Source organism: Phalaenopsis equestris, unplaced genomic scaffold, assembly GCF_001263595.1.
Source record: "Phalaenopsis equestris unplaced genomic scaffold, ASM126359v1 Scaffold000002, whole genome shotgun sequence".
Lineage (NCBI taxonomy): Eukaryota > Viridiplantae > Streptophyta > Magnoliopsida > Asparagales > Orchidaceae > Phalaenopsis > Phalaenopsis equestris.
Genome location: NW_018164444.1, coordinates 47,351,974 through 47,373,978, shown reverse-complemented (window position 1 = coordinate 47,373,978; position 22,005 = coordinate 47,351,974). Strand labels below are relative to the sequence as shown.

General features: G+C 34.9%; 1 protein-coding gene across 5 annotated transcripts in view; it reads left to right on the top strand.

The window, feature by feature from the left end:
* Positions 1 to 5,678: 5,678 nt before the first annotated feature.
* LOC110026174 (cysteine protease ATG4B-like) overlaps positions 5,679 to 22,005 on the top strand; it is a 40,105-nt gene continuing 23,778 nt past the window's right edge. The window contains exons 1-6 of one of the 5 annotated variants that reach the window (XM_020727037.1): positions 5,681 to 5,983; positions 11,458 to 11,572; positions 11,711 to 11,920; positions 12,029 to 12,114; positions 12,198 to 12,248; positions 12,589 to 12,968. In XM_020727037.1, coding sequence (XP_020582696.1) covers positions 11,461 to 11,572; positions 11,711 to 11,920; positions 12,029 to 12,114; positions 12,198 to 12,248; positions 12,589 to 12,968 — 839 coding nt within the window. In that variant the 5' untranslated portion in view covers positions 5,681 to 5,983; positions 11,458 to 11,460. Of the gene's footprint in view, positions 5,984 to 11,457; positions 11,921 to 12,028; positions 12,115 to 12,197; positions 12,249 to 12,588; positions 12,969 to 22,005 lie in introns of those variants that run through there. The other 4 variants (XM_020727041.1, XM_020727031.1, XM_020727058.1 and 1 more) reach the window with 4 other exon arrangements.

Below are 22,005 nucleotides of genomic sequence, written 5' to 3'. Positions count from 1 at the left end.
ATAATTAAAATTTAGGATAAAAATAATCAGACTTTAAGAATTGCACATTTACTTTCATGCATATACTAATAGGGACTCCACAATATTAAGGATCGTTATAGATAACTGCATCATATTTGCATGTCCTGAGGAGGAGCCCTCGTGTTTCTTCAACCCGACTGGCCCAACATACCTTTTTCATAGGTGGTTGTCTAATGCGTCTAGGGTGTTAGAAGGCACCCCGACTTAGACGATGTATAAGTCCTTTAATTTGGAGCGTCTTTAGCTTTGTAGCAGAACCTCCCATTCTATTCTTTCCTTAGGCATCATTGCCACTTCGACAGGTATTAGTCTCACCTCTTGTAGCTCTGATACACTAAAATAATATATTATTTTAAGTAATTATTTTATGCTTATGTTTGGTGATATTACACTTTTAAAAAGGGCATTTTCTTGCTTTTGTTGCAAGCATATCATTTTTAGACATTTGGAGCAAAAAAGACAAAAAAGATAAAATTTGGAGCCAAAACAACGAATTTTGAGATTATGACGCAAGATGCACCGCAATCCAGATAACTGGCGCATGATGCGTGAGGGACAAATTTTTCAAATTAAGGTGATTTGAGACAAATTTTTGCACGAATTTCAAAAGGACGGCTTGTTTTACACACCTCTTTGAGTAATTTAATGCATCTAGACACTTGTAAGGTTCTTTTATGAAGCGATATGACTCTTGGATCAAATGACACCGTCTCTTGGATCAAATGACATATCTTTTGAATTCAAAAGAGTTGATGTTTGGAGGGAACTTTTGGAGGGAATTGATTTTTAGAGGAAATTTTGAATTATTTTCCAAATGAGGCAGCCTAAAATAAAGCAAGACTTAGAGTAAGACTTCTCATTTGTAAAGTGTGTGGAGTGAGGAAGAGAGAAAGTTGACGTGAGTTAGAGATAAAGAGAGAAGAGAAGATTTTCTTCTAGGGTTGTTAGATGAGAGAAAAGGTGAAAAATTTCTTCTTCATTACACTTCTAAGAGAGAATTGAGGGTAATTGTAAAGAGAGAAAAACTTTGAGATAACTTCTAGGGATTTGCTTGGGAATGATTGTGAGATAAATTGTATTTTTATTTCTTTTTTTTGTAAACTTGTTTTCATATATGAAATCCATGCTTTGTCGTATCATTCTCATGAATTCTGAGTAGTCTTCTTTATCTTTCTTCTTACTCTGAGATATGATTTTGTGAAGAATAAATTTTGTTTTCCACGGTTTTAAATGATAATAATTTGTGATGATTTGAACTCCGGTTTTCATTTACTTTTCGATATGACCAATTGAAATGTTAAAAGTTGTTGAGAGACATATGCTCTTAAATGAGATATGTTTTTACAACATAGAGAGAATAACATTTGATGTCATGAGAGATTATGTCATCCATGAGATTAATATATTTTGTTGGATGCAGAATTGGAGATTTTAAGGTGATATATTAAAATCCCCAATTTGGTCCAGTTGATTGGAAACTGATGTGAGATTGTTAGCCCTCAGGTGAGGGAGTAATGAGAGCTCTGAAGTGGCAGATGGTATCCTCCCAGCCTAATCACGTATTAGGGACCAAACCCTGGATTAGTTAATATTTTTTATAGCACTCGGAAGAGGGTAAATAATAGGATTGCTTCTATTTGGCATAAAACATTATATATATTGTAACTTTACTTTTGAAATTTTAGTATTTAGTTTAGTTTAACGTAACTTTACTTTTGAAATTTTAGTATTTAGTTTTGTTTAACTTCTGTAGTCTTATATCTGCATTTTAATTAGCATTCACTTGAGTAGTTAATTTTCAAACTTCGCACTTTACTTTTACTTTTATTTTTGTATTTGATATTATAAAATAATTTTCATAATTTACTTTTAGGATTTTCCAACTTTTTGTGGGATCGATATCTATGTCTCCAGTAGGGCCCTTTATTACTTGAGTGACACATATATTTGTGTTAATTTTAAAGGGGATTTGACAGTTTAAAAAGAGTTTTAAAAAATAAATTATTTTCATAAAAAGTATTTTTTTTAGATTATATTGCATATTTATTATATATCTGTCATGTGCAATTTTGTAATATCGAAAAATATTTGCAAATTTCTCACATTAAATCTGCCCGCATCAAGCTTAGACCGATATTCATAGAATATAATTTCCTTTCTTTGACCTTAGGGCTACCAAGGTTCCCGTGTATGACACAATTCACGGATTGCTGATCGGGGATCTCAAGACATGTTAGGTCGACTATCTTCACGGCTTGGTGGACTTAGGGTCCCAGTAGCTGTGGATAACGGGTCATGGTACCTAAACCCAATTATCTCTACCTTCTAGGATTACTCAACCTTCCTTTTGTTGCCCCTTCGTGCCATGTTGCTCATTGAGTTTGTTAACATCATTTTGACGATTAGATGCTGATGAAGTGTGTTTATTTGGGATACGACGATTTGTCCTCTGCCCTTATAGATCGTACGTGATCGCACGTGCTTTGATGTGTTGGGATACCCCCTTCAAGATGATTTAGGTTATTCCGTTGGCTTTGTATGCTGATGAGCCGCTACCCATTCGGGATGTGAGAGACTCACTCTCTGCCCGATGACTTAGTGTGAGCTTTGAAACATTGGGACTTTTCTCACGCGTAATAACCTTCCTTTGAGTATGTAAGCTTTGAAACATTAGGACTTTTCTCACGCGTAATAACCTTCCTTTGAGTACCTATTGCCCCAGGTTCACGATAATCCAAGTGAAACTCCTTTTATCAAGATTATTCTTAGGTACCCCCAACATGTAATTAAATTAGTGGGATACATTCCCTTGGGAGTGCTCTTGACCACATAACATACACCTACACCTGACTCACTAGTATTTGGTAGTTTACGTAGGTATTCTTTCGCGGATATCAATTTAAGGTGCTTTCATCCGATCTTGTTTGGGCGGACACTCTTAACCTATCATTGCAAGGTTTACCGCACGTAGTGCACACAAACTCTCTCCACTTTGTGTTTTCTCTTATTTGTCACTTTGTAGTATGTCCGTTCTTATTTGGTTCATTTACTCTTCGAGTCACTGATCTGATTCAGGAGGGAGAATTATCCGAATGAGGGAGGTATGTGACAATCGATAATCTGACGACTCATTATAAAATAAAAGAGGGAAAAGCAAATGAAAAGATAAAATAAGAGCAATTCTCATAGACTTATAATATGAATGAAACGTGGGATGCCTTCCCCACCATAGTCTTGCCTGTGATGTTAACAGAAACGACATTTTGAGACTACAGTTAAGGTTACCCTCAGCCTGGAAGAAGTTGTGAAATACTTTATGTCTGAATAAGATGTAAGAAGACAACCAACTACAATTGTGCCCAGGACATTAATGTGAACGACATTTCGAGACTGCAGTAAAGGTTGCCCCCCCATAATGAAGAATGTATCAGAGATGATCTTCATGGTGTGAAGGAGATTCCTTCGCTTGTTGGATGAAGTAAATCACTGAGAAAGGAAGTAAGGGCTCAGTGTCTTTGAGTTAAAGACAATGTCGAACATGACTTCGCTTCCCGCAAACGACGCCAAAATGATGCGTACTAGAAAATTCGTGGTAGCAGAGTAATGGATTATCGTCTTAGTGTTGCATGAGAATTCAACAGACACATATAAAAGAAAAGAAGCAAGCGAAAAGAGACAACTCAACTTTTTGCGTGAAAACCCCTTGAAATGGGGAAAAATCACGGGGTCTAGCCCACTTGAAATAATCCACTATGAATGATAGATACACAAATTCATTCTTTTCCTAAATTAGGAAAGATAGAATTACAAAGTTGTATAACTATAATCTGGTTGCAGTTCTTAGTGACAACATGTTTCAAGGGTTGTTGTTGGTTGTTATGAAGGTAGTAGTCCGTTATGAGTGTTGTAGATGGTTGCTCCAAAAGTGTTGATTGACCAGAGAAATCGTTGTAAGCAGTTGTAAGAGTTGTGGAACACATAGGTTGTAGTGAAGAATATGAATGACATATGTAGGTCGTGGGGGCCGGAGTCGAGAAGAGCATGAGTTGTGAACCATGTAGGTTGTAGGGGCGAGTACGAATGACGTCCGTAGGATGCGGGGGTCGGTGTCAGAAGTTGCATGAGCTGATGAACACGTAAATCGTTGGAGCAAATATGAATGACGTCCGTAGGCTGGGGGACCAGAATTACGAGCTCCATGAACTGATGAATGCGTAGGTCGTTGTTGGCACATGAACCGTAGTGAATATCTCTTATTCAACAAATAAGAAATTGTTACTAGATTTTCCAAGTTATAACATTAACTGACAGTGTTTGGTTGGTGGTAGTCGACGACGATCGACAGTGGTGGATGACGGTCGATGGTGGTCGACGGAGGTCGGTGACGGTCAACGGTGGTCGACGACTATCGACAGTAGTTTACGACGGTCAACAGTGATCGATGTCGGTCAGCAGTGATGTTGAGCTACAACTCTTCATCAAGGCCTCAAACTCTATCTCTAGACTTCAACTCTTCTTTATTTGAGGAGTAGGGGTCTATTTATAGTGTTATGGGTGCAATTAAGGCAAGAGTACGAATCATTTTGATCGAACGGTCCAGATAGCTTTCTTCAATTAGAAGATTTTTAATGGACGTTTAAGTTCCTTAATAATGTCAAAATTGAGCGATTTTGGGCTCTTTGGATTCGTCTTGTCGAGACGCTTGATTCAACTATAAATTCGCCAGATTTGACAACCGTTTGATCTTCAAAATGTGTCAAAAAATCTTTCAAGAATGATTTAATGACTTGATTTCGGCTTGATTTGACTCGGATTGGACTGACTTTGATATCATTTTGTCCGTCTCATTGAGCTGGTAAGTTTGACTATAAGTTTGTTGAAATCAGAGCTCTGGATGAGCTTTTATCGAGGTTTGAACATCCTCTTATCAATATATTATCTCGAGATCCGTGTCATATTTCGAGATTCATACCTGATAATAAAAATTTTTTGGAGGCGTATCATGTATATATTACTTTTAAAAGTACTACGTTTATAAGAATATCATTTTATTATATGTGTTAAAAAAATATAAAAGAGGGGTTTACATTGACACCACAGTCCTTATTGATTTATATATTCAGCACTCAAGCTTTCATATTTAAGAACTTAACACTCAAATCATTAATTTTACATAACAAAGTTATTATTATTAACTTTTAAAATGTAAAATATATATTTTCATGCATAGCTAATGTTAGGGGTGTGAGCGAGTTGAGCCAAGCTCAGGCCGCCCTGGCTAGAGCCAGAGCTTGATTACTTTTATTGAGCTCGAGCTCGAGCTTAAGTTTACAAATTCAAGCTAGCTCGCGAGCCGATTTATTTAATATATAAAAAAAGAGAAAATAATATTAATTTAAAATAACTCTGAAATAGGACGAATCAAGAAGATAAATTGTAATAAATCACCTAATATATAGTAAAAATACTATTTTCTTAACATTCTTTTTACCTTAAAGATAAAGTTTTGAATTATAATATATTTTGAATAAACTTTATGTTAATATTTTTAAATAAATTAGCTCAAGAATTAATAAGTAGAGTTGAGACTGGCTTGAATTTGACTCATTAGCTCATCAAGCTGAGCCCAAGACTGGGTTGACTCACTTGCGCCGCTAGAGTTATCGTATCAGGCTGTCACACGCAACGCCGTTTAACTGAATTTTCCACCGGCACGCATCGGCATAATGCAAACGAAATTACTTACATCATACAATTCCGATCAACTTCGGAAGAATCTCTGTCAAAATTTTGTGTTTCGGAGATGAGCTCCCATTTACCATGAGTCGGTCGACTGAGTTCGCCGGAATATTCCATTTCGTCGCCGCTTGCAATAGACGCCGATCTTCAATGGACTCGGACGAGGCTGTTGGAGAAAGCTTTCCATAGAGGAACACGTCTCGATTCCCTTACTCGTCCTCAGGTATTTTTCCTTTTGTTTTGCAAATTTCTTGAGTTATTTGAATCGGCGACAAATGCTTTAGGGCTTGCATCAACGACTTTGTTGGATATACAAGCAGTTCGGGGGAATAGAGTGGAGTTTTTTTATGGTTTGGGGAAACAAGAAAATTCGTTGCTTATATCTGTTTGAATTTTTTTATGCTTTGGATGAAGTCTTGGGATTTCGACTTTCTGATCCGTCGTTTTGTATCGAAAACATGCTAAAGAAGGGCGGGAATTTAGATATATACCGCGGCGAAGCACCTATTTTTCATACTTATTTACGTTCATGCCGCCTAAAAATCCCTAATAGAATGCATCTACCACCCCGTCTGAATTTCTCTACCGCCGTTCCCTCGATCCCGTTAAACCACACGGTATCACTTCCCCCCCCTTTCCTTCACCAGCGATGCACTGTGGCAGTCGAAAGTTCTCCTCCTTCCTTTTCCTTCATGTCCATATGATTCTTCTTCCAGTTCACGAGAACTACCTGCCGTCGTGACCGTTACGATTTCGTCCTTCCACACTTAGCCGAAGGCATCCCGAGTTGCCATCCAAGGCATTTTACATAGAGGTATCACTCCTTTGAAATTGGATTTTTCAGCTAATCTCTACTGCAGTTCACATAGAGATATGTCATTTGGGCTACAATAAGAAGTTTGCATAAAAGTGGACCTTTAAATGATCTTTTTAGAGGGAATGAATTCTGCAAGTTTATATATATTTACACTATACTGCTGTAATACATGCAAGCATTAGTGAGAATAAAATCTTTCATAAGGTTAATGCTTCTTTCCTGCATTTGTCAGCTTCACCGCTTCTCTCTGATTTAATGTTCTTTTCAAGTTAAGTTTGCAGCATCAACTCTCTTAATTTCAGTTTTGAAGTATGGACCCTCTTTCAGAGAAGTTGGACCATATTTGCAGGCCATAAAGGGGTATTTATGAGATCATGCCCAGCTGCACTAACTAATTTAGTAACCATTAAAATTGAAATTTGAACTTTTCTGTTGTAATCATGCATGGATTTATATATAGTTCATCTGTTGCTTTGCATTTTGAATATGGCAGGTCATGGATTTGACACAGGACATCCCCTTTTAGATGTTTAGTGTTTGACTTCAGAAATATATATTTTTCGGCATATTGAAATTTCTTTTTTACAGAACACTCTATAGCTGTAGCTGTGTAGCAACACAACAAGGTCTATATATATATATATATATCTTACGTTATTTTTTAACGGTTTAAGGTTTATTTGGCTAACTTCCATCAACAATGAGTTTTAGTTAGTCTTCAGCAATATAGGGCATTGTCCCATATAGCCAAGTGTAATGCGGATGCAACTTACAACGTCTTATTTGCACCTGCCATAAGGGGTAAAATAGTGGAATAAAACTTTATTATTGTCCATGAAATTGATCAAAAGATCGCTGCATATATTTCTGTTGCTTGGATGATGCTAAATTGTGAAGTAATGATATTTTGTGTCACTTATGAGCTTACAATCAGATTATACGAAAAGATTTTGAGTTCATCTCAGCTAAAATGTGATAATAGGAGTCATTATTGTGGCTCTCATTTTCTTTTTCTGTGTTTAAGATAGATATGATGTCTTGAATATTTTATGAGCTTGTAATATTTAGTGTTTAGTAAGTTGTTTAAGGTAGGAATGAAGTTTGATGTTAATTAAGTGTTGGTTGTAATTGCTAAGACTTGTGGAACCGATGCCCTTATGAACAACAACTTATAGTTGATGTGTTTTTCTGTTTAAAGAAGATTTGTGCTTGAAGTTTGATGTTTTCTGAATCATCAAGGTGTTTGGAGATTGGTTTATGTTTATTATTTTTTATTGATATTTAGGTCCATCACTTTGCCTTCCAAATTCATATCAATTAAACATGTTGCAGATTATAACATTATAGTCCGATAAAGTATGACTTTCATTTAGTACATGACAATCTAATTTCTTTGTAGTCCGTGGGATTGATTAGGCAACCCGTATGAATCTATTTAGTTTTTTGGCATTGTATTCTGGTGAATGTGGTAATGTCATATTACTGCCATTTGGCCACGTAAGGCTGAAATTTGACTGACAAAATTGAAAGGTAGACATATTAATCAGTTGAATTTCCCAAGGAAGGATCTTTTAAATTTTGCATACATTTTCTTAAAGTGAGTGTTTCAACAAGATGAATCCAATAAATTTTTTATCTCCTAATGTCATTCATAAACCAAATGTTAACTGTCGACTAAAATGAAAAGTATATAAATACATATATCATTATTCTGTAATAGAAAATTGTTTATAATGAAAATTTTTTTTTTTTTTTCTAAAATATGAATAATCTACAAAATTGTATTTACAATCTTTCTCAACTTTTAAAATGCTTCTACCATAGAAAGCAAGAATTGTGGCATCGCTTTGTCTTTTTCACATGTTAAAAGAATGCAAGATTGTTCTGCATTCTACAGTGTTAGATATCTCCACAAAACTCTCATTGCTTCCTTTTGGGCTGTATCTTTTTGAGCCGTCTGAATCCCTCTAAATGATAGAAGGTCAATGACAAACCTATTGTAATTAGGTAGATGAACGTTCAAGTATGGAAGTTTTGTAAATAATAGAAGGTCATTGTATAAAAGTCTGCACTCATGCTAGTTAGGCTGGGGAACTCATTGACAGACGGCCTGTCACTGGTTACTACTTTTGTGTATCGAGAAATATGGTTACATGAAGAAGTAAGAAGCAAGCTGTTATTTCTAGAAACATTGTAGAATCTGGGTATAGAGCATTCACCTTGAGAATTATGAAGGGATCTGAATGCTGAAATTGTTAAGGCCTTCAATAACCCTATACAAATATTTTATAGTAGTCAAACAACTATCATTATATCTAAGAATCTCGTGCATTATGATAGAACCAAGCATATTGAAGTTGATAAACACTTTATTTCTGAAAAGGTTTATGGCGGAATTATACATCTCTGTTGCATGCCAACACATTAATAAGTTGTTAATATCTTCACCAAAGGTCTTCCTTTAAGTATCTTCTCAGAGTTCAATACCAAGCATGGTTTCTACAATATCTACGACCCAACTTGAGTGGGAGTGTGAAAAAATAGGAAATAATGCCATTTCTTTGGGTGGGCCTGCCATCTACCTACTTATAATGGAAGATTGAATTGAGAGATAACTTTTGAAACTCTATAATTAGTTATATTCTCTTTTTGTTTATGTTTTTTGCTATTTTTATTTTTCAGAATTATTTCCTTTCCAAACTTAGAATATATATATATTTGGTAAGTTGGTAAATTAGGAGGGATTGATTTCCCTATATATATGTACCCTACATGTGAATAATGATGTCAATGAATATTTTCCTTCTAAACCTATTTTGCACATAGAGCTGCATAGAATATGATAAATAAAGCGTCAATACTAACTCCAGAATAAAAGATAAATAGAATAGACAATAACTTGCTAAAAATAAAATCCTACAATTTTACAAATTGTTATTTATCTGAGTGCCAGTCTGTATAATATGAACTAAGTGGCGATGGGCTGGTATATATCTGAGTGCCAGACTACCACCAAACTCAGAGGTATAATATGAATTAAGTGGCGATGGGCTGTAGCCACACATCCTTTGGGATTGAGATTCAGATCTTTAGTGAAAGAGAAGTTTTGTCAAGGAGAGTTTGATGTCTGCAAACTAAAGACTGCATGCATAGATCAGTTGTCCCAAGATGAGGCAGTCTATAACACAAACTAGTCCCTTTCCGTGTCAAGAATGCATGGGGAGATCACAAACGTCCATGTGCTATCTGATGCTTTCAAATCACTGTACAAATAGCTAAGGTTGAGAAATGCTATTTCTATCAGTTAAGTGTTAAAAACATTAACATTTCTTCTCTATGTAAGAAAAATCTACAGTTGTCCTGCTGAGGAATGCATTAACAACTCCCAAATTACATATGAAAATCACTAGTTGACATTAGAACCTTAAATTTTTTTCATTAATATGCGATGTAGAATCAATGAATTTCTGTTTTTTTCTTTGATAATTGTGCAAAACCAATTATGCCAACAATTGCAAAGAGCAAATGTTTGACGCACCTTCTAATGAAATGAATATCCATATTTTACACTTCAAAAAAAGGAAAGAGATTAAGAACGAGATTGAACTGAGAGGAGTGAAAATTGAAAGGAGGAGAGTAGGTGAAAGAGGAGAATGCCATGAAAATGTAAGACATTTGTATTAAAAAAAAAATAAAAACATGAAGGCGGTGGAAGATGAAAGAAGAACAAAGAACATAGGAGGCGAGTCTGGCTGATGCTGAAACCCTAGTTTGTAACAATTTGCCTTTGTGGTTCTCTCTCGTTAAAGAATCTCTAAGGACTCAGAAAGAGAGGCTTGTTCATTGGCGGGAAGCGATTGCTGTCTCTCGATGAAAATTCCCTGAGGACTTAAAGAGCTAGACATGACAGGAAGTGATTTTGTGTGGTTTATTGGAATCGAGGGAACGGTGTTAAGGAAATTGAGACGAGTTTTAGATGCTTTCTATTAGGGATTTTTAGGTGGCATAAACATAAATTAGGTAGTTTAGATGTTTGATATGAAAAATAGGTGCTTTGCCATGGTTATGTTTGAAATCCCCTTAGAAAAACAAAAAATCAAAAGCAAATGAACATGTGATTGAGTAAGAAAATCAATGAAGGTTGACCAAATGATTGTGGAATTATATTATAAGGAGAAGAGTACTTGTATAACCACTCAATTGGATAAACTGTATGTATTTAACTCCCATTATTACCTCTTTACCGCTCAATGAGTTGTTCCCTTTGCATTGCAAAAAACTTAGTACAAGAATGTTTCATCATATGCTGCGAGAAAGGGGAAAATTTGATTTGAAGTATCAATTAGTATTTGTTTTAATTAATGTTTGCACCCCTAGATTTGAATATTGATATATAGAAGCAGTATGTGGTTAGCTATCCTATGAACCAAATACCTTAATAACCGGATGAAATGAAAGAAAAAAAAAAGTCCCTTTTTAGGAATTTAGGAAGCTGTTGGTTGGTGAATCTCAACCCAGGGATAGTCATGCAGACTGTAGTTGTTATGATTTAAATGAAGGACCTTAGATAAATCTATTTTTGACATTATGTTGGTCGATTTGGGAAGCTAAATTTTAAACTTTCTAAATCATGGCTTAACTATTTTCTGAAGCTACATTAGTTCGTACAGCAGTTACTACTACTACAATATTGTGATTATGTTGACTATAGCATATTGTAGTCACAGAATGTGCTATGTGCTGCTGATCATTCCAGCACAATCTAAATTTTAATTGACAACGTTTTTTTGTTTTGTTTTTACATATTCTAGCTTAATAGATGTTGCACATCTCCATCGTTAATGTTACCAATATTTTATTGTCTGTGCATGCATCTCTAGGTGATGACGAGCTCAGCTGAGAGAGCTGTGAATTCAAACTTTCCTGCAGGACAATCAAGTGACCCAGTGGATACACAGGCAGTAGGTTCAAAAACGGAGCAATCAGCTAGTCACAGTAGGTCTCCAAAGGCTTCCTTGTTCTTGACATTCTTCTCTTCCACCTTTCCCATTTTTGAGACAATCTCCAGTCCATCTCCTGATAAGAAGGAAGTTAAATCTAGAAACTATGGACTGACTACTGCTGTTAGGAAAGTTGTGACAGGAGGCATGATGAGGAAACTTCAGGAGCGTTTCTTAGGGACAAGCAAGGCTGACTTTTCAAGCTTGACTAGTGAAATGTGGCTATTGGGTGCTTTCTACAAGGTTTCTCCCGGAGAATCATCTTCCGAAATGAAAACTAATAGTGGACTAGCTGCATTTTTAGAAGATTTTTCATCAAAAATTTGGATTACATACCGTAAAGGTTAGTTCTTCCTTGATTATTATCAATATTTCTACCTTATTTGAATGGATGATTTATTTTTAGACTCTTAGCCAGTAAGGTAATTTCCTAATTTTGAATTGCTTGCAGGTTTTGATGCCATCGGTGACTCAAAGTTCACTAGTGATGTCAATTGGGGCTGCATGATTAGAAGCAGTCAGATGCTTGTTGCCCAGGTGTAGCTCTCTGTACAGCATGATACACTCATTAACTTTTGCTTTTATCTCTTAATTTGAATTCACTATGAAATTGTTTTCAGGCATTGCTATGCCATCACTTGGGGAGATCATGGAGAAAGTCACAGCAGAAGGTGAGAAGGTTCTTCAGTTGTAATATATATATATATATATATATATATATAGATAGATATGGATTTACATAATTCTTATGTATTTACATATCCAACACCTAAACTTTTATGTTTACTTTTATAACACTTTGGTGTCATAATCCATGCATGGAAAGCTGAATTTCACTGTTAAAAAGTTAGTCATAGTGGTATTTTTGATTTGATGTTGAATGTTTGAGTGTTATATTAGTAAATATGAAAATTCAGGTTTTAGGTATGAAAGTTCAGCATAAATGCTGATGAAGTTCCTCATATTTGCAACATATGGATTGCTAATGATGGCATCCTCTGAATTACACAGCCATATGATCGAGAATATGTTGGAATATTACATCTTTTTGGCGATTATGAGGCATGCCCATATTCCATTCACAATTTGCTTAAAGCGGGAACGGCTTACGGTTTGTCTGCTGGATCATGGGTGGGTCCATATGCCATGTGCCGTACATGGGAAACTCTCGTTCGTGCTAATAGGGACCATGGAGATCACAACCAAGGAAGAACAACTTTGCCCATGGTCTTGTACGTCATTTCTGGTGATGAAGACGGGGAGCGTGGAGGTGCTCCTGTTGTCTGCATGGATGTTGCTATCAGACTCTCTTCTGATATTGGTCAGTCAAATGGGGCACCGATTCTATTGTTAGTTCCTCTGGTCTTGGGATTAGAAAAGATGAACCCAAGGTAAGGTTTGGTACATGTTACTTCTGAACCTATTGTGTTCAACTTTCTTTCTTGGAGAAATTAATATAAGTGTACTTCTTAGTTGCTCATCTTTAGTTTCGCATCAACCTGCTTATGAGGTTTTTTTGTTTTTTTGGGTTCTATAGATGCTTGTGGTTTAATAGAACCCAAATTGATTATTTTCTTTTGAGAAGAAGAGATCATCGAGATTGTAAAGATTGTAAGGTCATTCCAAGTGAGAATTTAAGTACCTAACATCGTTTATTAGTTCTAGATCTTAAGAGGAAGAGTTGTAAAATAAAAAATACTAAGACTCATTATCGTAGAATTAGATGGGGGAACCTAAAAGATAAATAAAATTATTTTTAAGAGTAAAATTTAAGATTTCAAAATTTGGGATGTTCATGAAGCAAATGTTATGTGAGATAAAATAACAAACAATAACAAACACTATTAAACAAATAGCAAAAGATGTGCTTGGAGAATCAAAAGAAAAAAAATTTATAAATAGAAAAAGTTGATGGTGGAATAATAATGTGCATGAAAAGGTAAAATATAAGAAGTTATGTTATAAAAATTGGCTTAAATGTAAAAACTTAGAGAACTGAGAAAAATATCAAACAGACCGCAGGGAGTTAGAAGAATAATATATAATGCTAAAAATTGTGCTTTTAATGATCTTTATAATAAATTAGATACTAAGGATGGTAAAAAATATATGTATAAACTGGCAAAACAAAGAGAAAAAAAAGTAAAAATTTGACTCTAGTAAAGTGCATTAAAGATGAAAATTAAAAAGTACTTTTCTTAGAAAAAGATATTCAACATAGGTGGATGAGTTATTTTGATAAAATTTTAAATGAAGTTTCTGAAAATACGATCGACCTTAGTAATCTTAATATCGTGAATAATAATAAAACGTTTCATTTTTACCGTCGCATTAGTAAAAAAAAAGTTGAGGATGTTTTAAAGAAAACCAATGGTGAAAAGTCCGTAGGACTTGATGATATCCCAATTGAAGTGTGGAAATATTTATGAGATTTGGGAGTTTCTTGGCTTACTAAACTCTTTAATGTTATTTTAAAAACTAAAAAGATGCCTGACAAGTGGAGGAAGAGTATTTTGGTCCCCATTTTTAAGAATATAGGGATGCACAAGAGTGTGCAAATTATAGAGGAATTAAGTTGATGTGTCATACTTTAAAGTTATGGGAGAGTGTAATTGAACATAGGTTAAGATGCATTACAAAGATTTCTCATAATCAATTTGGATTTATGCCGGGCAGGTCCACTACGGAAGCTATTCATTTATTGAGAGGTTTGATGGAGAAGTTCAAAGATAATAAGGAGAATCTACATTTGATTTTTATTGATTTAGAAAAAGCTTATGATAAGGTTCCAAGAGATATCCTTGAAGAGTTCTTGAGAAGAAACGTGTTGATATGACTTATATTCAAGTCATTAAAGATATGTTTACTAGAGCTGTTACTTGTGTTCAAACTGAAGGAGGATTGACCAAATATTTTCCTATTTTTGTTGGATTACATCAGGGATCAGCTTTAAGCCCATAACTTTTTGCTTTAGTTATGGATGGTCTTAATGGACTTCGACTAGAGTATGTACCTTGGTGTATGCTTTTTGCTGATGATATCCTTCTACTGGATAAAACGAGTATCGTATATAAAATGAGAGAAAAAGCCCAGGAAAAACTTGAATTACGGAGGTCTAAATTGGAGTCTGAAGGCCTTCATTTAAGTAGAACTAAAACTGAATACATGGAATGTAATTTTAGTAGTAGTAGTAGCTCTAGTGACAGAAGTGTGACTTTGGGTGATCAAATTATTAAAAGGTGTGAACGATTTAGATATCTTGGGTCTGTTGTTCAAAGCAATGGTGATCTAGAGGGGGATGTTAATAGTAAAATTCAAGTTGGTTGGTTGAAGTGAAGGAATGCTTCGGGCCTTTTGTGTATAGAAAAGTACCGCTTAGACTGAAAGGAAAATTTTATAAAATGGTGGTGAGACCTGCAATGCTCTATGGCGCTGAATGTCGGCCTTTAAAAGAGAAGCATAATAATAAGTTAAGTGTTGCCGAGATGAGAATGATTAGGTGGATAAGTGGCTTTACACTTATTGACAAAATGCGAAATGAATATATCCGTGATAGGGTTGGTGTAGCTCATGTGACGGACAAAATTAGAGAAAGTCATCTTAGATGGTTTGGTCACATTAAACGTCGACCATCTGATGATTCGATTAGGAGAGTAGATGTTTTAGATTCGACTTGTGTTAAGAAAGGCAGAGGTAGTCCTAGGTAGACTTGGGCTTATTGTATAAAAAATGATTTTAATTTAGTAGAACTAATTGAAAATATGACACCAAATAAGATGCAATGGAGAAAAAGGATTTATGTAGCCGACCCCATGTAGTGGGATTAAGGCTTTGTTGTTGTTATTGTTGTTGTTGTATAGATGCTTGTAGTTTAGTGAGGGCAGCAAATAGAAAAGGAGATTTTATGTAAATGCTGTAGTTCGTTCCTATCTTGAAACTTGCTGAAAAGGTTTACCTTTATAATAAAAATGTAATCAGCTATCAATTAAGTACAATACAAAGATATTTCAACATTTTGAGTGTGCACTTCTTTCAATTGAGGTAAACCACAGAAGATTATCAGATTTATGCCACTTGGATGGTAAATGATTATTAAATAAACCAGTTTACAATACATAGTTGCAATATGCATGGTAGATGAGGGAAGAACAGAGAAAGGATAAAGGAGAGAAGCCCGGCATATGTAAACTTGGAGCAAGGAACACACACAATTTGATCAAGGGAAGGCACTCTCAATATGCCTCAAGTAATTTGATTCGATAATCATCTACAGTCAATGACTTGAATACAAGCTATGAATTTTTTTTTTATAAAACTAATTTTGTTTAAAAGTTTTTATATCAAATTTAGTCCTACCCATGATTAAATCTAAGCATAGCAAAACGTTAATATTCTGACTTGATATTATCCTGAAATATGGTTCAATCTAATTCAGTAAACTTAACATAAACATGAGTAATTTAGTCAAAACTAAGTATGAGATTAAAAAAGCTAGAAAACTTGTTTAGAACTTTTTTTTTCTTGATTTGACTCTTTATAATTGGTATTTTATTGACTCTACTACGTCAACTACCATAATATGATGTGAGATTAGTAACGAAATTTTACAGTTCATCTATTGTCATCCATTAACATTTCAGTAAGGCCTACTTTTCCATCTATTCAATCGTAGGTGCTCAACATTTTTATCAAGTTTCACTTCATTTGAAATGATGCCCTCAACATTCTAGCAAGAAGGTGGAATTGGAATAATGAGCTTGGTAGAAGCAACAATTATAGTAAAAAATTCTCTAGCAGGAGAATCAATAGGCAATTTTCGACTCAGTATGGTTTTAAATCTTCAGTATTGAAAACAAAGCTTATAAATATATTAGTTGGTAAACTTTAAACTCAAACATTAGAACTCATCTTCCTACCTATTTGGAAAGGACCACATGCCTTCACATGCAATTTTTTATATCTTTCACAAAATGTTCAGGACATATACAATAACACGATCCATGATAAAATCTCCTTCAATGTGTTTTTGAGTGCTTCTCTTGATGGCTACCATGTCAGAACTTCTCTTATTATCCAAGTCATTATGCTTTCTAACTCTACTATAAAATTCAATATATGTTGTGCAAATGATTTTGTTGAATAAAAAATTGCACGTTATGTCGGAGGAACAAGATTTATAGGTTTTTTAGAGTTTAATCTTTGAATATATTCAAAATTGTATATTCCTCTCTACTCGGATCTTAGATGGCTGGGTTGAATTGGATGTAGGAGTTATCAAGTCCTTTGAATGTCTAAGTATTGGTGTTGGTCAAGGCCTCAAATGGTCTAACCAAACTTAGAGGCACATATTGACCTGTGGTAGTCTACAGATTGATTGCTAGAAGTTATAGCTTAGTAGTAGGAGCTTAGCTTGGTATATTATTCAGATGGATTTAGGCTTGTGTGGCTACCTAGAGGAAATCTCAGTAGGTCTAATAGGAAATAGATGGATAAAAGAACCGCCGAACTTGAAGACATAAGTATTATCTGTGTGTGTAATGGAGAACATTTATTTCTTAAAATAAGTATCAAGGGGGATACACATAGTATCTATGTGAAAGACATCACATCATAACTTATCTTTGTAATTACTCGTCTTGGTAGGAACTATACAACGCTTAGTATCATTGATGAATGTCTGGTTCATCTATGCCACTTGAAAGATGCTAGACATCGCTTTAGTTAGAAACCAAATTTAAGCAAGGTTGCTTTAGAAATAATATTCATATTTCCCCCACAATTAATAATTGAGTTGCACCTCTTGTTATTTGCATGCATCTTGAACACGTTTGTGCGTTTCCAATCATTACATTTGGTCGGAGATGTGAAAATGCTTATCACAACATGCAATATTCAAGATTTTCATTGAAATCCTGGTATCTTCATTAGCCAAAGATCATGTATTTCATACTCTATTCTCTTTCTTTTGAGTTGACAATTTCAAATTTTTTTTAATCTGCCAAAAGATAAGGGCACTATTTAATGGTACACTTGTTTGAGGTGAATAATATACCTAATACATAGGTAGAGGCTTGGGAACAAAGCTCGACAAATTGGCCATGCAGGGATAATATTTGACCTAGGTTGGAATAATCTAAAGTTTGCGACCTAAGTAGAAGTGATAGACTAATTTTAGTACCAGGTCAAGAGCCAAAAGGGCATGAAGAAAGCCTAACTTCAAAATTTTTGTTTTAGGTGTCCTCAACTCTATTAGGCTTGTTAAGATAAGCTTCTAACTTTATTTTAAGACAGGCTATTAATAAAATTGGTTGACCGCTTCTAATAATCTTTGAAAACCTTACTTCTTATCCTATAATAGGACAATCAATTGACCAACTTGGGGTTGCTTGCTTCTAATCATCCTTGAAAATCTTACACGTTGAGTCAAGCTTCTCAGTTTGACTAAGATAATTAGTGCTTGACTAAGAGAGCCCCGATGATGCTTCTACCTCAATTAACTCATTTTTACCTTAGTAAAGATGGAAATAACTCCGTGTAAATCAAGCTCACGAATATGTTTTTCGAGTATAAGTTTGACTATTTCATCGTGGCGAACTTGACACTCGACATTTTAGTCATCTTATGCTAAGATAAGAAGTTCTCAATCTCATGGTCATAATCTATATAATCATTAGAGTCATGAAGGCCATTGAATTTAGTAGAATTGAATTTAACAATGCTAATAAGAACTTTATAAGTTTATTGTCTTAGTCTTGCCTTATGTATAGGGACTGAAACTATTCATGACCTTGGTGAGGATGAGCTGATAAGGGATATCACCACAAACACTATCATTGTGATTTAATATTGGTCTCATGTTCTGGGCAGGGTATGAATGCTGTGGAGGACCGTTTAAGCCCTTAAGTAGCTCGTTGAGTCCTACATTACTCGTGTTAGACAAGCAGTCAAATGCCTGTGGTGTAAGAGTTACTTGGGCAGTGCATGCCATATGAAACCAAATTTTTTAGCTATGTCGTTATCATTTTTAGTGCTGTAGGCTATTAAAAGTTTGCCCTACCTCATTTTCTCATGATATGATTTTTTAGTTGATTATCAATTAGACTATTTATTATCCTTAAACTGATAATTTTGCAGTAAGAAAATTTCAAAGAATATCTTGGACTTGTGGTTAGTGTCATGTTTAAAAATATTAATGATGAAACATTAAAATGTAACCTAACAGTTTATCTAAATGACATTAAGCTAGAAGCATACTTTTTTGCAATATGCTAGAAGCATACTTTGTTGCAAAATAATCAAGTTTCTACCACTACTATTTTTAGTGTTGTCAACAGAAGAATGATATAATTCAACATCATGTTGTTGTAAGCCGATTAATTTTTGTGGAGCATTCAATTTACTTCTATGGAAATCTCACTAGGCTGGTTATATTGTACGAATGTATTTGATTTCAATGAAGATTAACTAATCAATTGTCATAAAAAATTATAAAACTTGCTAATGATATGTAACTCTACTAATATCAACAGGTTAACCTTAGAATCTCGCGATCGTGTTGAGTAAAGAATCTCGATGAAGTTAAAGTAGTCGTCATGATTGGTGATGAGTAGCCGATGACCGAGTTGAGCCTAGTTATAGACATGTTTATTATAGGACAAAGGAACATATGAGGTTTTGAACAAAGCATTGGTGTGGTTTGTGACCGTATGGCGAGCGTGATATGTATTAACGGGGGTTTGTGATTGTAATATGTATCATGAAGTGCTGAGTTGCATAATTTAAGGGTGGGCAACAAAAAATGAGCACTTTTCTGAGCAGTTGCGTGAAACATTAAATTATGGAGTGAATATGGGTAATAGTGGTGCAAGCAAAATATAAGGAGACAGGAAGCTTGTTTGAAGTTGTGGTTATACTGTAGGAATATGCGAGAAGGATACTGGAAGCAGTCAAAAGGTAAGGAGGGGTTTAATGGGACTATGATTGTGCACATAATATGTAGTTTTGTTGCTTAGAAGCTACATAAAATTGACTCCTCGGACTTGGGGTTCTAAGAGGGTCATGGAAGAAGCTACAATGTCGTTAGTTTTATGTGAGGTATTGTATTTAATGTTAGATAGAGATACAAAAGTGATTTGAATCTCATTCAGATACAAGCTAGTGGAGGGAGGCACATTGAAAGGATATGCTTTTGGTATTTTGAGAAAAAAAAATTACAAAAGTTATTCTCTTGGGTTGAATGCCTAATTGCCAACGGTTCCTCTAGTGCTTTTTCTTGGTGGAAGTCCCAATTATCCCTATAGGTAATTGCTACTATCTACAACTATACTAATATTTTTTCCTACATCTTTTTACCTCACAAGGCTTTTCTCTAGCCCTACAACCCTTGAGAAATATATAAAATCCTATAGCAATCAGCCGAAGTAGGATTTCTAATGATTTTGTTTTGATACTCTCTTTTACATCACCCTCTAAACCCCTTGGATTTTTTGCATCTACTCTAGTTTAATCTGCATGTATTCTCTTAACATTCACAAGCCATTTTAGCCCTTACAAACACTCTTACGACCTTCCACTCACCCAACTTTCTCAATTCTGTCAAATCGTACAAATTAGATTATCTCGTATCTAGCCTTGGCTCTTTTCTATTCTTTGGCCTCCAAATATATTAGAACTTCATGAAACATTCCTTAACTCATTTAAAAACATTACCAAAACTTTTCCTAGTGAATCCATGTCCTAGATCTTCGATCATAATAAACTCTAAATTCAAATGCCCAAGGAGAACTCTATTGTTGGCATTATCCTAGGTATTTGGCCGACCCTTTCTTCTTGACCATCATGTCAAATAAAACGCTCCAATCATTGAAGAGTGCTCACCACATAATCTCCTACTACAAGAACTTGAAGCTTTGGATCATAATTTCCTTTAGGATATATCAACTTTGCGAAATTCGGATTGTGAAAATTAAAGAGAAAAAAAAAAAACGTTCAGATCTCATTTTGTTATAATTTGGTTGAGGGAAGAATATAGAGAGTTTAAAGGAGAAAAAACTTTGAGTGCATTATTTGAAGTGATTTGCATATTTAATTTGGAGTAATAAGATACAATCACAACATGCCTCTAGTGTAATTTTATTTAATAATAATTAATAGTTAATTATATGTATACAAGTTACAAATTTTTTTGTTTGTAGAAATAATTTTATGGAGATGAAGACAAAAAATCTAAAATCATATGTATATTCCATGCAAAATCAAATTGAATCCTTATAATCTTCCTCTTCGTCGTTGCGGTCAACTTTTTGATAGATTTGAAAATATGGTATATGAAAATAATTTTTGAGATTTAATTTAAGTATAATAGATATATAGTTTGAGTTTTAAAAGTAGTATGTTTTAATTTTTGAAAAATGAGACCAAATAGATCTCATTAGTCCGATAGTTTGCATAATCGTGCCCGATACCGCAAATACTACACCCTCCCGAAAGATAAGTGTAGATCTCAGCGATAGACCCAATCCTGCAAAATAAGAGATTGGTGACATCCGTTTGGTCTGCGAACCTTTTATGTATGACCGACAAGTTCCCCTATCTAATACAAAGATTAAATAGGGTTTATTTTACCTGGGTCCCAAGTTCCCTATAGAGGCAAGCCCCTATATTTAATTACATCTCAAATGACTGGGGTTACTTGAGAAAACTCTCGATAATGATCAGTAGTTCTAGTATTCAAGATTTCAAAGTTTAATTTCTCACGGTAGGATGTGGAAAGACAAATGGGAGTGGCTCAAATATGAACAATTATTTCAGGAGTCCAAAGGAAGGAACATGTAGAGGATGTCATAGATCCTGAGGAAAAACCTCAGTGACATCCCAGACTATCCTACTGTGTGGCTGCATTTTAGAGAAGATGTTATTTGAATGTTTAATCCTGCCAATTTTATTATTTGGGAGTTACATTTGCATAATATTGTTGACATCAATTTTCGTGAGGTCTAGTCTTCCGCTTAGGCTTTAGGATCTAGCCTTAGGAATCTCCCTTCGACTATCTTAGAACCTTAGAAGTGAAACCCGCCTCATTTTAGAAATTTAACCTACTCCTGTCCTCTTTTGGAGTTTCGCGTGTGTGGTATCAACTTCTAGCACTTAGAAGGACGAAACCAACATGAGGAAACCCAAAAGGGATTCCCTATAGGACCTTCCTGAGCCTTAGGGTGGCCTTTTGCACAATTCACACTCCCGCGCGCACAAGCTTTGCAATTCGGAGAGTCGATACATCCGATCGCCGCAATTTTCATTGCCTCCGCTGTTACTTGTTGAATGCTCGAGTAAACCTTTTGGTACGATCGATCGCGGGTCAATATTTGGTGAAATTTGAATTTCGACGCGTTTTGACCCGATTGTCGACGACGTCGTCCGAGCGACCCC